Source organism: Archocentrus centrarchus, chromosome 16 (genome assembly GCF_007364275.1).
Source record: "Archocentrus centrarchus isolate MPI-CPG fArcCen1 chromosome 16, fArcCen1, whole genome shotgun sequence".
In the NCBI taxonomy this organism is placed as follows: domain Eukaryota; kingdom Metazoa; phylum Chordata; class Actinopteri; order Cichliformes; family Cichlidae; genus Archocentrus; species Archocentrus centrarchus.
In genome coordinates this window covers 18,482,031-18,494,961 of record NC_044361.1, presented here as the reverse complement: position 1 = coordinate 18,494,961, position 12,931 = coordinate 18,482,031, and the positions used below count along the sequence as shown (strand labels likewise).

The 12,931-nt window shown below is 41.2% G+C and overlaps 1 protein-coding gene across 1 annotated transcript; it reads right to left on the bottom strand.

Moving 5' to 3' along the window:
• Positions 1–153: 153 nt before the first annotated feature.
• On the bottom strand, positions 154–12,908 carry mrpl13 (mitochondrial ribosomal protein L13). Its single transcript, XM_030749878.1, has 7 exons — positions 12,803–12,908; positions 10,492–10,615; positions 8,725–8,818; positions 7,855–7,915; positions 5,687–5,773; positions 3,811–3,932; positions 154–686 (listed from the first exon to the last, which is right to left on the bottom strand). Exons 1-7 carry the CDS (start codon positions 12,827–12,829, stop codon positions 662–664), a joined length of 540 nt encoding a protein of 179 aa, XP_030605738.1. The 5' UTR covers positions 12,830–12,908; the 3' UTR covers positions 154–661.
• Positions 12,909–12,931: the final 23 nt, after the last annotated feature.

Below are 12,931 nucleotides of genomic sequence, written 5' to 3'. Positions count from 1 at the left end.
AGCTTATTTATTTTCTATTTTGTTTGCTTTTATAACCAATAAATCTGTAATGAGACTACAAGAATGGTTTTATGTCATTTGTTTAACAATGCAAAAAGGTCAAAAACCAGATTTTACAACACTTTTGTAAAAACAATACATGACAAGGAGAGGTTCGTTAAACTGTTTATTAGCCTTTTTACAGTTCACTTACAAAGGGACAGATTTATCGATGGAAACTAAAGTCTAGATCAAGGCTAACATTTTCTAATTCTCATATAGCAACACACTGGTTTCTCTGTTTACCCACACTTAAAGGCAGAATCAGCTCTAACAGATGCCATTTTTAATGGGCCAGATCTGATCATTTCATGGTGTATAATCAGAGGAAAAACCACAAAATCTGATTTTTCTCACAGCTGAGCCACTCAGTCAAATCTCAAGCTGTCCCTGGATAATTCAGGCCAACCGCGGTCGTGTTGGAGCCGATACGAGTGGCAGAGAGGTTCCCCAGTAGGATAATGTTGATGTTCTTGGCATCTATGTTACGCTAAGTGCAGTCAAGCCTTGATACCAGTTCTGCAGGCTAAATTTACACAAATCAATAGCAGAGGATGGTGCTTTCAGTGTTGTGTTGATAGAAGAGCTTTTTCTTCCTTGGTCTCGTTGGGCAGCCTTGATTTCATTTCATCTTGTAGTCTTCAGGTCTGCGGAGAAAACGACAACACATTAGTATGGGGGGAGAGCGCTGATTACGAGGAAAAACATGGATGGGCAATAGTTGGGCAGATAATATCTTTTTTCCGTCCCCTCCACCTTTTCAAAATGACTTCAGACATCGTTTTGTGTTTTTCCCCCTTTAATTTCAAGCAGAGTTTGCAGCAGACAGATACTATCAGAGCATGCTGTATTGGTTTTGATACAAAGTAGAAAAAATATTATCAAATGTAATAGCTCTGCTATCAACTACAGCCGTATGCCGTTGGTTTTCTGTGTCTGAGCGCTTGTTTGTGTGTTGACTGTGTGCATGTGTGTTGTACGGGGTTGACAGGGAGTTTACATTCAATAATCTCTCGCCTATGCGCCAAGGTTTTTCTGAGAGAATATTAACTATGTGTTTAATAAAGGGTAACGATCGAATCGTCCTGGATGACCTTAACCCCATCTCCCCTGACACTCACACACATATGATCAGTAAAATGAGTAAGGCAGAGCATGAGCAAATATTAACTAGGCTAAGGCCTATCTCTTAAATAAACCAGGATTAGTCTGACCTTGACGGCCACACCGCGACCAGCCTCAGCACACAGACAGATTGGCTGTGGAGATTGAACTAGTAAACAATAAGAAGTGGCTCATTTATCACCTTGCATGTGTGCGTGCACGCACGCGCACACACACACACACACACACACAGAGCAGTGGTGAACGCAGCACAGACATGATGTACATATCGGTAGGCACACGCACGCATACACACGGTGAAAACAAACTTCAGAGAACCAAAATAAAATGATTAGCCCTCCACAGAATCAGACAACAAACCACAGTTTTGGTTATTATACTGTCCCTTAAAATTTCCATGTGTTTCTTTTATTTTAATTTAATGACAAGACGCATCACTGAGGAGTTTGACCTTCAACCTGGGGGTGAAGCAATCTTTTCAGTTTCAGTAGGTCACAAAAGGTTTAAAAAACACTGACTGTAACAACTGATATTCAGGTATATCATGATATTCAGGTGGGTTAGTTTTGTTCAGATGTGTTGGCTGTATGTGCAAAGTAGGGATCAGCAAACCCAAATTGCCTCTCGAGAAGCAGCTTTGGTTTCACTTGAAGCAGATTCTGAGAGTTTGAGATTTCTGTCTCAACGCAGAGGAGATGAATGGCATTTTGCTTGTGGCGTTCGCAGCACCGCAAACAAAACATCAGCAATATTTCCAACACAACGTCAAGTTTTGCTCCAAATGAGCAAATAACAAAAAAACATGCAGTAAACCCTGTTAACAAAGTCCCATTTAAATTCATTGTAGTGGGACCTCGCAGAGGCATCAGATAAATGAAAACCACATAGGAAAACTAGAAAACTAGCTGCTTAAATAGATGCATGTGTTTATGGGTTTGGTTGCTTTTTTGGGGGAGGAGGGACTGATTCTTTTACATACAGAAAGTACAATTGCAAGATAGCAGGGCTTCGATTCTACTTTCATGTAACGCCATGTACTACTAATTCTATGCCAATAATAACACATTTATTAAGTCATCATTTAGTTGCTGTCTGCAATGTTTACAACAACTTGGAGAAACAGTCCAAGCTTTTGAATTAAAGCTGAGTGGTTACAAGAAAAGGCCATCAGAGGTCCTGGGAGCTGAGCATGTGCTCCTGTGGATGAAGAGCGGTGACCCTGACCCTGACCAGCAGCTGGGCCACGGGTGAACGGATGGATTGATGGATGAACGGATGCAAAGGCTACTGCTGAGCGGGTGAAGCGAGAATGCTCTTTGTTAACCTGTCAGAATGATGTTTACTGCAGCTGAGGCCGGAGAACAGCACGACGTTATCATGCCAGCAAACCGCGGGTCACAATGCCAGTCTAATCTCCAACCAGAAAATGCTTGACTCAGAAAAGCTATGAATATGATTAGGCTGAGAAACAGATGCTCTCTCACACACATCCTACAGAGAAACCTTGTGCATCCAAACATTCTGGAAGTGAGGGAATACAGCTGACTTTCCCCGTGTGCATCTGAGAAATCTGTCCTGTTCTGTTTTGAGATTTGGCTTTTTATTATGATGTACAGTGGCCTACTTTTTATAAAGCTTTTCAGGGGTGCTCATAACAATGAAGCCAAGTTGTCTTAACCAAAAAAAAAAAAAGTCAACTTGGGGACAAATGTTCATATTTTTATGTAGTGTTGTACACAGGAGCCAGCTCCTTAGTGGTTCTACTCCCATCACTCAAGTGGCTGCCCATCCAGCAGTCAGTACTTCAGTTCTTTGTGCATCACGTCAGATAATGACAGCTCTAAGTTGGCTGACAATCATTTGCACCACAGACACATGTGTTTGCAGTTACAATGAAAAAAATGTTGCACTTTAGTTTTTCCTGCTTGAGGAGAAACTGTCATGTCACACTGGCCACAAAAAAAAAAAAAAAAAAAAGAGCTGTCATACCTTTGAATTGGATCCATTTATGTGTGCGTTGCTTAGGAAGATCGTGAAAACATTACAGGACTGCGTCAAAGCAGAACAAGGCAAACCTGGGTCAAAACCTCCCCGCCTCATAAGTATCTGAGCAAGTAGTAAAGACTGTACTGACACACGCCGCCTACTGCGTCTCACAGAGTCAAGTTTACAAGCCATCTGTGTCTCATTTTAAATGCAAAGTTTAAAAGTTTGCACTACCATTTTTTTTTTTCCACAGATAGGACCACATGAAACATTTTAGAGCACGTCAACTAATGCTGTATCACAGAGCAGGCCGGCATACACAAAAAGAGAGTGACAGAAAAGGACTGCGGGATTGAGCGCAATTCAACATCACCCCCTTCTGGACCACCCTCATCAATACAAGATGCTAAATTGATTCTGAGTGACAGTATGTACAAAATCAGAAGAATCATCACCCTAAGTGTTTAAATTTAAAATTTTATATTCAGTGCAATCCCTTTAATATAAATGTTGCAGAAGGAGAGTATGGGCTACAGAAGATTGAGCCTTTTTGTGTGTTTTGTTGCATGTGTGAAACCTGCACATGCACTGTGCAGAGTGTGCATTTATATAAGCACTGCTACATTTCAGTACAGAATGTCTTTGTGTGCTTCTACATACGGTGTCCACAGCCTGGGGAAGGCGTCTATTTCCGCCTGAGTGTACTCGCTGAGCTTCCTTGGTATTTCTCTGGGCTGAGGCAGCTCCTCTGTCAGGTTGGCTCGAATGTCGTCTGGCAGCTCCTAAAGGGGGGGGGTGGGATGAGGAGACATTGAAGGCATTTCAGCCAGGATACAAAATTCAAAGAGAAAAAGGGAGGAAATGGGAGCGGGAAAAGAATTTAAAGGAGGCGACACAAATAAGGAGAAAATAAAGAATGACTAAGGTGCCGTTTGTAACACAGAGACTGATCAGATATTCTACTCAAAGGCTTGAAGGGTTTTTTTTTTTTTAAGGTCCATCACTCTCCAGCATTGACAGTCAGTCTCATTAATATTTATTACAGCTGGGAATGTGCCTACAGTTTCATTTAAGGAGAAGGCAAATGGCGCAGACCAAAAGTAAAAATGATCAAAACACCAAATTTTCAAAAGAAACTTTGCACTGCCTAAAATGTAATTCAGGATGCACAGTTCACACTTGTGATTCTGCTGTTAGGACCAAAGTTCAGATAACTGCCTTTCTTCTGTATACTGACACATTCATGTTTTACAAATCAAAATACCAACGGTCACCTGTGCTTCAAATTACCGATAGCGCTCCCACCATGATAGTAATTACATTCAGGTAATACTTAAACAGACCCCACGGGTCAATTAACAGCCTGTCAAGTACTTTTTATGTTAAATTCATTTCAGAAGCTGTGATGTGTGACGCTGGTTCTAGCCAGTGTAATTTGAAACCAATCAATAATCTCTGAGGTGCCAAAAAATGCCTGAGAGACATAATTCACTGCAGCAATGATGCGACGCATCTGCTCGGTTTTAAATAACGACTGAGACAGGACAGTTTGTCAACTCTGATAACTGACTGGACGCATTTTACTCACAATATTTAAATTCCACTTCAGCAGCATTTAATGACTTTTGTTGGCCTATAAGATGTCAACAATCACTCGCTTATTTGCACATCCCTAATTACACGGTCCTAGTATCAACATTCATTGGAACCGTGTTTACTGGGCACTCAGTAAAGTTTAATATTTACGCACTTCTTACTTTGTTTCAGTCTATTCCACCTCCTGAGGGAAGCACAGGTCTTTTTGGCAAATGCTCCATTCTATCCTCTTTTAGACATGCACTCCTTTGTGTTAATTTGATGGCATCTGAACACATCAGCAACATGTCTAAGACACACCTAGATACGTGTGCATATCACTTTTAACATGGCACGAGAATTTAAACTATTCTGGTGGCGACAGATGGCTGCCCCTCCCGGAGCCTGGTTCTGCCGTAGATTTCTTCCTGTTAAACGGGAGTTTCTCCTTTCCACTGTCACCAAGTCCTTGCTCATGGGGGGTGGGGGGGGGGGGGGGGGGGGGGGGGGGGCTTTACTTTACAATAAAAAGTGTCTTACGGTGATTATTGTTGTCAACACTGAATTTAACTATTCTAAAATGGAGCCTAAAGAGCTCTCCCCGAGAGTGGAGGGTCCTTTTGTTGTGCTAAAGAGCTACAGCAGAAAGCGAAATAATGCCCTTCAAGAGTCATGAGAGGAATTGGAGAGTCACTAGATAATTCTGTTTACACAGTATACTTAGCGATGCAGTGTAAACATAGCACTGCTGATAAGTAGAGCTTTAAGTTACGCAGGAGTGAAAGAGACTGGTGTTTCTGAGGCAACCGCAAAACCAGTGGGAAAACATAGATGAAGAGAAGAATCAAAAACAACAACCGGATTCAAGTAAAACCTTAACGATGATCGTCAGTATCTGCAAAACAATACCAATGCACCCATTCTCTTAGTGTACCCTTCTTGAGAGAGAAACGGGGCTTACATCTTCAGGAAAGATGTGTAACCGCTGCATCATGGTGCGCCGGTGCAGGTTCCGAGGCAGCATGCCGTAAACTGCTAACCTCACAATCTGGAGAGAAGAAGGACAATGAAAAGATTAACAGTCAACTCCCTAAAAACAACCCCCCCACCACCACCATCAAAAAAATAAAATAAGTCTGTGTTTATAGCAACCATACAAATTAGCAGTTTTAGCTTACATTTTATTCTAAAATGCAACCGTTTCTCAGTGTGAGGCAGGTTACACAACTTGGACGCAGTTACTGGCCTAAGAGATATTGGACACATATATTGGAGAGAGACGTTGGAGAGAGGTGGCGCTGACAAATCATTCATCTGTCCAAGTCTATTCCTCCCTCATCGCACGCCAACCCTTCAAACGTCATATCAACTAAATCACCATCGGGACGCACGTCTGTGGTCGTCCGCTGGCCTGAAACCAGCAGCTGAGTACACGTCTCTTCTGGTTTAGAGCACTACAGACTGGAGAGCGGTGCAGGTCATACACCTACATCTAGTCTTTCCCACATGTCAAGAGCAATTTTACGGAGCACTTTTAGCCTACACTAGCTGCATATGGGGAAGTCTGCAAACTCTAGCTTGCTTCAAACCCTTAAACGTTTGCATTCCCAAAAAAAAAAAAACAAAAAACATAAAACACTCACACACACACACACACACACACACACACAGCTCCAGGCAACACTATTATGTGCAAAACTTGTGTATTTTTGTCTCTTTAAACTTAAAAACTACCAGTGAAAAAAATGTTTCTGATAAGCTTCTGGGAAAAATGTAATTTTGCTTATTTGTTCTCATATACATTAGTGAAATTTGCGCAAATATTTGATGAAATAGAAGATGCTGTGCATACACTACTAATTATAGTGAGACTAGTAGTAAGATTTATGATTATATGCACCTCTTTTCACCCACTGATTCCATTTTTGTAGTATTTGAATGAGGACCTGAGGAGAAATGCAGTTTTTTTTTAATTTATATTTTAAGTTACAACATAGAACAAAAGTCTTTTAAACTAAGTACAGGTTACAGGGTGGTTAGAGAGTGTACTGAAAAAAATAAATGTTCATCTTCACTCCATCTGTGTGCCTCACGTTCATTCATCATTTCTACTGATTTCTTTTTAAAGACAGCTCCCAAACATTTTCAAGACGTAAAAGACCGGCTAAAACAGCTGGATGCTGTTATTTTCTAATCAACTGTTACTCTAACCAGAAGTATTTAGGTGTTCAGGGACTGCTTAAAGGTGCAGAATAATACACATCTGGTTTTCTGTTATGTACCCCTTGTGAATAAGTGAGCAGCTGAATGTAGCTTTTATTTTGTGTGTGTAAATGGACTGGTACTTATAGCACGCTTTCTACTGTATTTGAGCTCTCAAGCACTTTTTACTACAAGCATTACATCGGGAGCAACTTGGGGGTTCAGCATCTTACCCAAGGATACTTCGCCATGCAGATTGGAGGAGCGGGGGTTTGAACCACCACCCAACTACAGTGCATTAGACTGATGTTACACCCGAGTAATTCACTGTGTCAGGACTTGCTAGTTGGACATGTAAATTCATGGTTGATTCAATTAAAAAAAAAAAAAAAAAAAAAAACGCAATGACCATCACTAAAGTTGTTTTCCTGTCTTTCTGACTCGCTGCTAAGTAACACACGAGTCTGCTTCATTTGTTGAATACAGTATGGAGGTCACACTACGATTGACTGTAATCATCAGTTTATGTAAAAAAGCTGCCACACGAGGCTCTGCTCTTCGTTTTACACGGGACGAGAGTTCATAACCTTGAAACCATGAATATGCAACGCAACCAAAGCGCCAGGAATTATCCTTGAACTGACATTCTTGGACCGAGTTTCAGAAAATATCAAAACACAACCATCAACCAGCACAAATCCACCACTGCTTAATCCCACTACTCTGCTCTTTACATTAATATGCATGAGCAGCACATACGAAGAAAGGGATGAGTGTCAAACCAGGAAACACCTCCAGTACAGAGTGTGTGGCACACATAGCAATTGTACTAATCTGTGTGTGTGACTTAAATCATACGTAAAATGTAATCAAATCCATGGTGTGAGGTGAGGTTTAACGTTCACTAACACAGCACAGAGCACTTACAGCTTTTGGGTCCTTATGGTGGAGCTGGGCAGCTGTGACTTGTTTGAATCCACCGGGGTACCTTTGGAAAAAAAAAAAAAAAGACAAAATCTATGCCAGTCCAATTTTAAATTACTAAAGTGCTCTGTTTTTAATATGCACTTCTTAGCAAATATTTGTATTCTTTAAATAGAAAAATATCAGCTATTACAGCTGGGATTTATTGCTCAGACGCATCCTTTTTAGTTATCTGTTCATATTATTTTTTCAAATTAGCCGACATGAGATTCCAGCGCAACCTGTTTATGGTCCTGAACTGATGCCCATTGTAAAAGAATAACACAGATGTCTCATAGGTACTCTGGTGTACAGAAATACACACGCAGGCTGCTGAGGACAGCATTTTCTGCCACATTTATAGGTTCATGTGCAGCGGCAGCCAGCTAACTAAAAAGCCAGAGATAACTTTTTAATTATGACATTTTGTGAAGCCGTGGCTGCTACTCTCATTAGGAGGTGTGTGTGGATGCGGATTTGGAGCCAGGAGAGGTGGGACTGTGGTGTGAAACTATGAAACAGATTTTATACTAAATTTGAGGATGCGGCGGGCTGCTTTTCAGCACAACTGCCAGAAAATGTTGTAGGATGAAACTCACAAATTCCAATGAAACTTTTCAGACTGAGATCAGAGAGCAATAAAGAAGCAAATCAGATATGAACAGGTATTTCTGCTGTTCAGTGACCCAAAAGAAAAAAAGAACCTAAGTGTGTGTTTCTGTTAACAGCAGACTGAATGTATCCTTATGCAGGCCTCACTTTGTGCTACTTGAAAGTGGGAAACAGGAAATATAAAGTAAAAAGAGACCATCACAGATGGCGCTATATACTTACCCCGTGTGTGACGAGTAGACTTTCTGTTCCCATTTGTTCCCAGAGAAAGCTATGTGTTTGCTGTTTATTACTATCACATGGTCCCCGCAGTCACCTGTGAAGATGTTCAAGAAGTTTGTTTAAAAAAATAAATAAATAAACACATTTTGTTTTAAGGGGAGGAAAAGAAACACACACATCTGCCAATGAAACAATACTAAGAGCAGCAGGTAGTTTGTGACTTAGCTTCACTGAAACATATTATTCCATAACTAAGAAAGAAGTAACAACATTTTAAAGCTTGTCCTCTGCTGCCATCATGTGGCAGTTCTATACAAAAGCAGAGGTTTCTGGCGCCTCCTCACCTACGTCCAAGGTGCACAGAGAAGATAAAGCATAAAATCTCCATCACCATTTGTAGTAGAAAGAACACCTTTATTGTTTGACCAACATGTCTTGGTTTGTGGCCTTCATCAGGGTCATCAAGGATGATGCGACGAAGGCCACAAGCAATGAAGTGGTTCTTTAAACTACAAGTGTTGCTGGAGCTTTAACCTCAGTCCTGCACAAAATGCTTAAACTAAGGGTGAGTTGTGGTTTCAAATACAATACTTCACATACACTATATTGCCATAAGTATTCACTCGTATATGAATTTGAGTGACATCCAATTCTTAATCCATAAGGTTTAATATGATGTTGGCCCGTCCTTTGCAGCTATAACAGCTTCAACTCTTTTGAGAAGGCTTTCCACAAGGTTTAGGAGTGTGTTTATGGGAATTTTTGACCATTCCTCCAGAAGCACATTTGTGAGGTCAGACACTGATCTTGGACAAGAAGGCCTGGCTCACAGTCTCTGCTTTAATTTATTCCAGAGTGTTCAATGAGGTTGAAGTCAGGACTCTGCAGTTCTTCCACGCTAAACTCGCTCATCCGTGTCTTTATGGACCATGCTTTGTGCACTGGTGCGCAGTCATGTTGGAACAGGAGGGGAAAACAACCCCACACCATAATCCCCACCACCACCAAACTACACTACACAATGCAGTCAGACAAGTACCGTTCTCCTGGCAACCGCCAAACCCAGACTCATCCACTGGATTGCCAGATGGAGAAGCGTGATTTATCACTCCAGAGAACACGTCTCCACTGCTCTAAAGTCCAGTGGCAGCATGCTTTACACCACTGCATCCGACGCTTTGCATTGCACGTGGTGATGTAAGGCTTGGATGCAGCTGCTCAGCCATGGAAACCCGTTCCATGAAGCTCTCTACACACTGTTCTTCAATTAATCTGAAGCCACATGAAGTTCTGTAGTGATTGATTCTGCAGAAGGCTTGTGACCTCTGTGTACTCTGCACCTCAGCATCCACTGATCTACCCTGTGATTGTATGTGGCCTACCACTTCATGGCTGAGTTGCTGTTATTCCCAGTCGCTTCCACACTGTTATAATACCACTAACAGCTGACTGTGGAATATTTAGTAGAGAGGAAATTTCACAACTGGACTTGTTGCACAGGTGACATCCTATCACAGTACTACGCTGGAATTCATTGAGCTCCTGAGAGCGACCCATTTTTTCACAAATGTTTGTAGCAGCAGCCTGCATGCTTAGGTGCTTGGTTTTATACACCTGTGGCCATGGCAGTGATTGGAACACCTGAATTCAATGATTTGGATGGCTGAGTGAAAACTTTTGGCAATATATAATATACAGAGAAAAATATATTAAAGTGAGAATTTGCTCATGACTGTCTGCTGGATGTTAGATGGCGCTCCTACTCACTCAGTGCGTGGTAGATAGGTTTGTGTTTTCCTTGTAATCTAATAGAACACATAGTTGCAATCTTCCCAGGCGGCTGCATCCTGGCATCAATGAGGAACCAGGAACGGGCAAAGGTCGCCCATTGCTGAATGAAGTAAAAGAGAAAAACTTGTTTACATACACTAACAGGCAAGGGACCATCACAGTATAAGAAACAAAAGAGACCCTGCATATTTTAATTTAGCTTTGACACTCGCAGGGTTCTGACCCTGCAATTTCACTGTATTAGATACAGCCACACCTGACTATACAACTCTTCATATAGTAAGTTAAAACTCCATGCAAGTAAAACCAACACCTAAACCAAATAAACCCTAACTAATTATCTGTTAACTGCCATCTTATTTGCAGAAAGCACCAAATGCCACCATCACCAGTACATTAACCACATGTGCTGAACAGGAAGCATCTCTCCACAAGAGCGCATGGCAGACTAACAATAACTAAGCAACGCAGACTAAATCATGTTTGTATTTGTTCATGTCGAATATATAATAAAGAACTTGAAATATAAGATTTTAAAGATGCTCAACTCAAAAGTGCCAACCAAGCAAACTGTCCCTTCAAGTTTGAATTGGCAAAATATTTTGGCCTCTTTGTAAAAAAAAAAACATTTAATCTTTCAGCATTTTAGTCAGCTGGTACAAGAGAACTAGACTGACCTCCTTCTGGTCTCTATTTACAGGCTATAAAAATCCTAGCCCAGTGTAACAACAAGCATCACACCAAAACGTGATCTTTTAGCTGCTCCCTTTAAGGCTTGCCACAGTGAACCATTTTCGTCCATCTCCTCAGTCACATTACAAACCCTCTGCACGTCCTAGTTCACTACAGCCATAAACCTCTGTGGTCCTTTTCTTTTCCTCCTGTCCGGCAGCTTCATCTTCAACATCCTTTGTCCACTATATCCACTATCCCTCCTCCGTACATGTCTAAACCATCTCAGCCTTGCCTCTCTCTTTGTCTCTAAACTGCTCAACCTGAACTGTACCTGTAGTCTTGTCCATCCCGGTCACTTCCAACAAAAATCTCCAAACCCTGCATCATAGCTGGTCTCACTGCCATCTTATAAACCTCATGCCAAAATGTAATCATCTACAAAAAGTGACTGCCAACGTTTAAGTGTGGTGGGTTTTTTTTTTTTTTTTTATCTCTAATATCTTTGCTTATGTTGGTAAATAGGATCAGCTGTATTTACAAAGGGGTCATATATAAAATAAAAAGTGATCGGATTTGCAAGTATTCTTATGACTCTGCATTACAGTGCCTCCTCTATGTTCTATATTACAATCAATCCAGTCCCTTTTGTCAGAAAAATATCTTTAAATAACTGTTGTGTAATATCTGTTGCAATTCATGCTGCCCTCTTTGCCAGATCTCTCTTGAAAAGTCTTTGTACTTGGATCAAATAAGGATATATAAAAGTCACATTGCCAGTAAAACTGATTGCAGCTTCTACCTTGTGACAGAAATGGTTTTTCTGGTCCAAAAAAATACTTGACATCTTTCAAGAGATTTAATATTTAACTAATTATAGGCTTAAATGCAGGAAATCATTTTCTGGCAAATACAGGCGGCAGATGCTCACTTTGCGCAGTCTCAAGTCAGGTCTTTTTTTTTTAAGACCAGATCAGGTGAGTTGTAAGCAATAGTGGTTTATAGACAGAACTCCCCATGTTTCACTCAAATGAAGCAGGTGTGTGCATGTGTTGGGACGGACTTAGTAACAGAGACTGGAGAGGAGGTCCTCCTGTTCTGAAACGAGTCTGAAGAATAACCGTGTTTCAAAAACCAGAAGCTCTAAATCAGGGGTCTCAAACTCCAGGCCTCGAGGGCCGGTGTCCTGCAGGTTTTAGATTTGTCTCTGCTTCAACACACCTGAGTCAAATATAGAAGTCATTAGCAGGATCTCTGGAGAATTTGACTGCATACTGAGGAGGTAATTCAGTCATTTGATTCTTGTGCGTTGGATCAGGGACACATCTAAAACCTGCAGGACACCGGCCCTCGAGGCCTGGAGTTTGAGACCCCTGCTCTAAATGGTTCGTTTCAATAACTTAGGTTTATAACACTACTTGCAGTTATAGTAAATGGACCACAACACATTCGACTTTTTAGAAAACCGGAGGAAATCGTTTACAGCGACGAGCTGACATTATAACAACCTCGGTGCGCGTTAGCGATGCTAGCCAACAACTAACAGTGACTGCGCCCGTAACATTAAACGCACATAACACAAAAGATAAAACTAATGTACAGTGTGTCCGATTACCTGAGCGGATCTGGAGTAACTTGACATTTTAATGAAACTACCAGCACATCCTCTAAATAAATTGACCCTCAACGTGAGCTACGGTCCGGTTAGAAACTATGTTCGGTTAAAACAAGGCGTTTTAAGCGT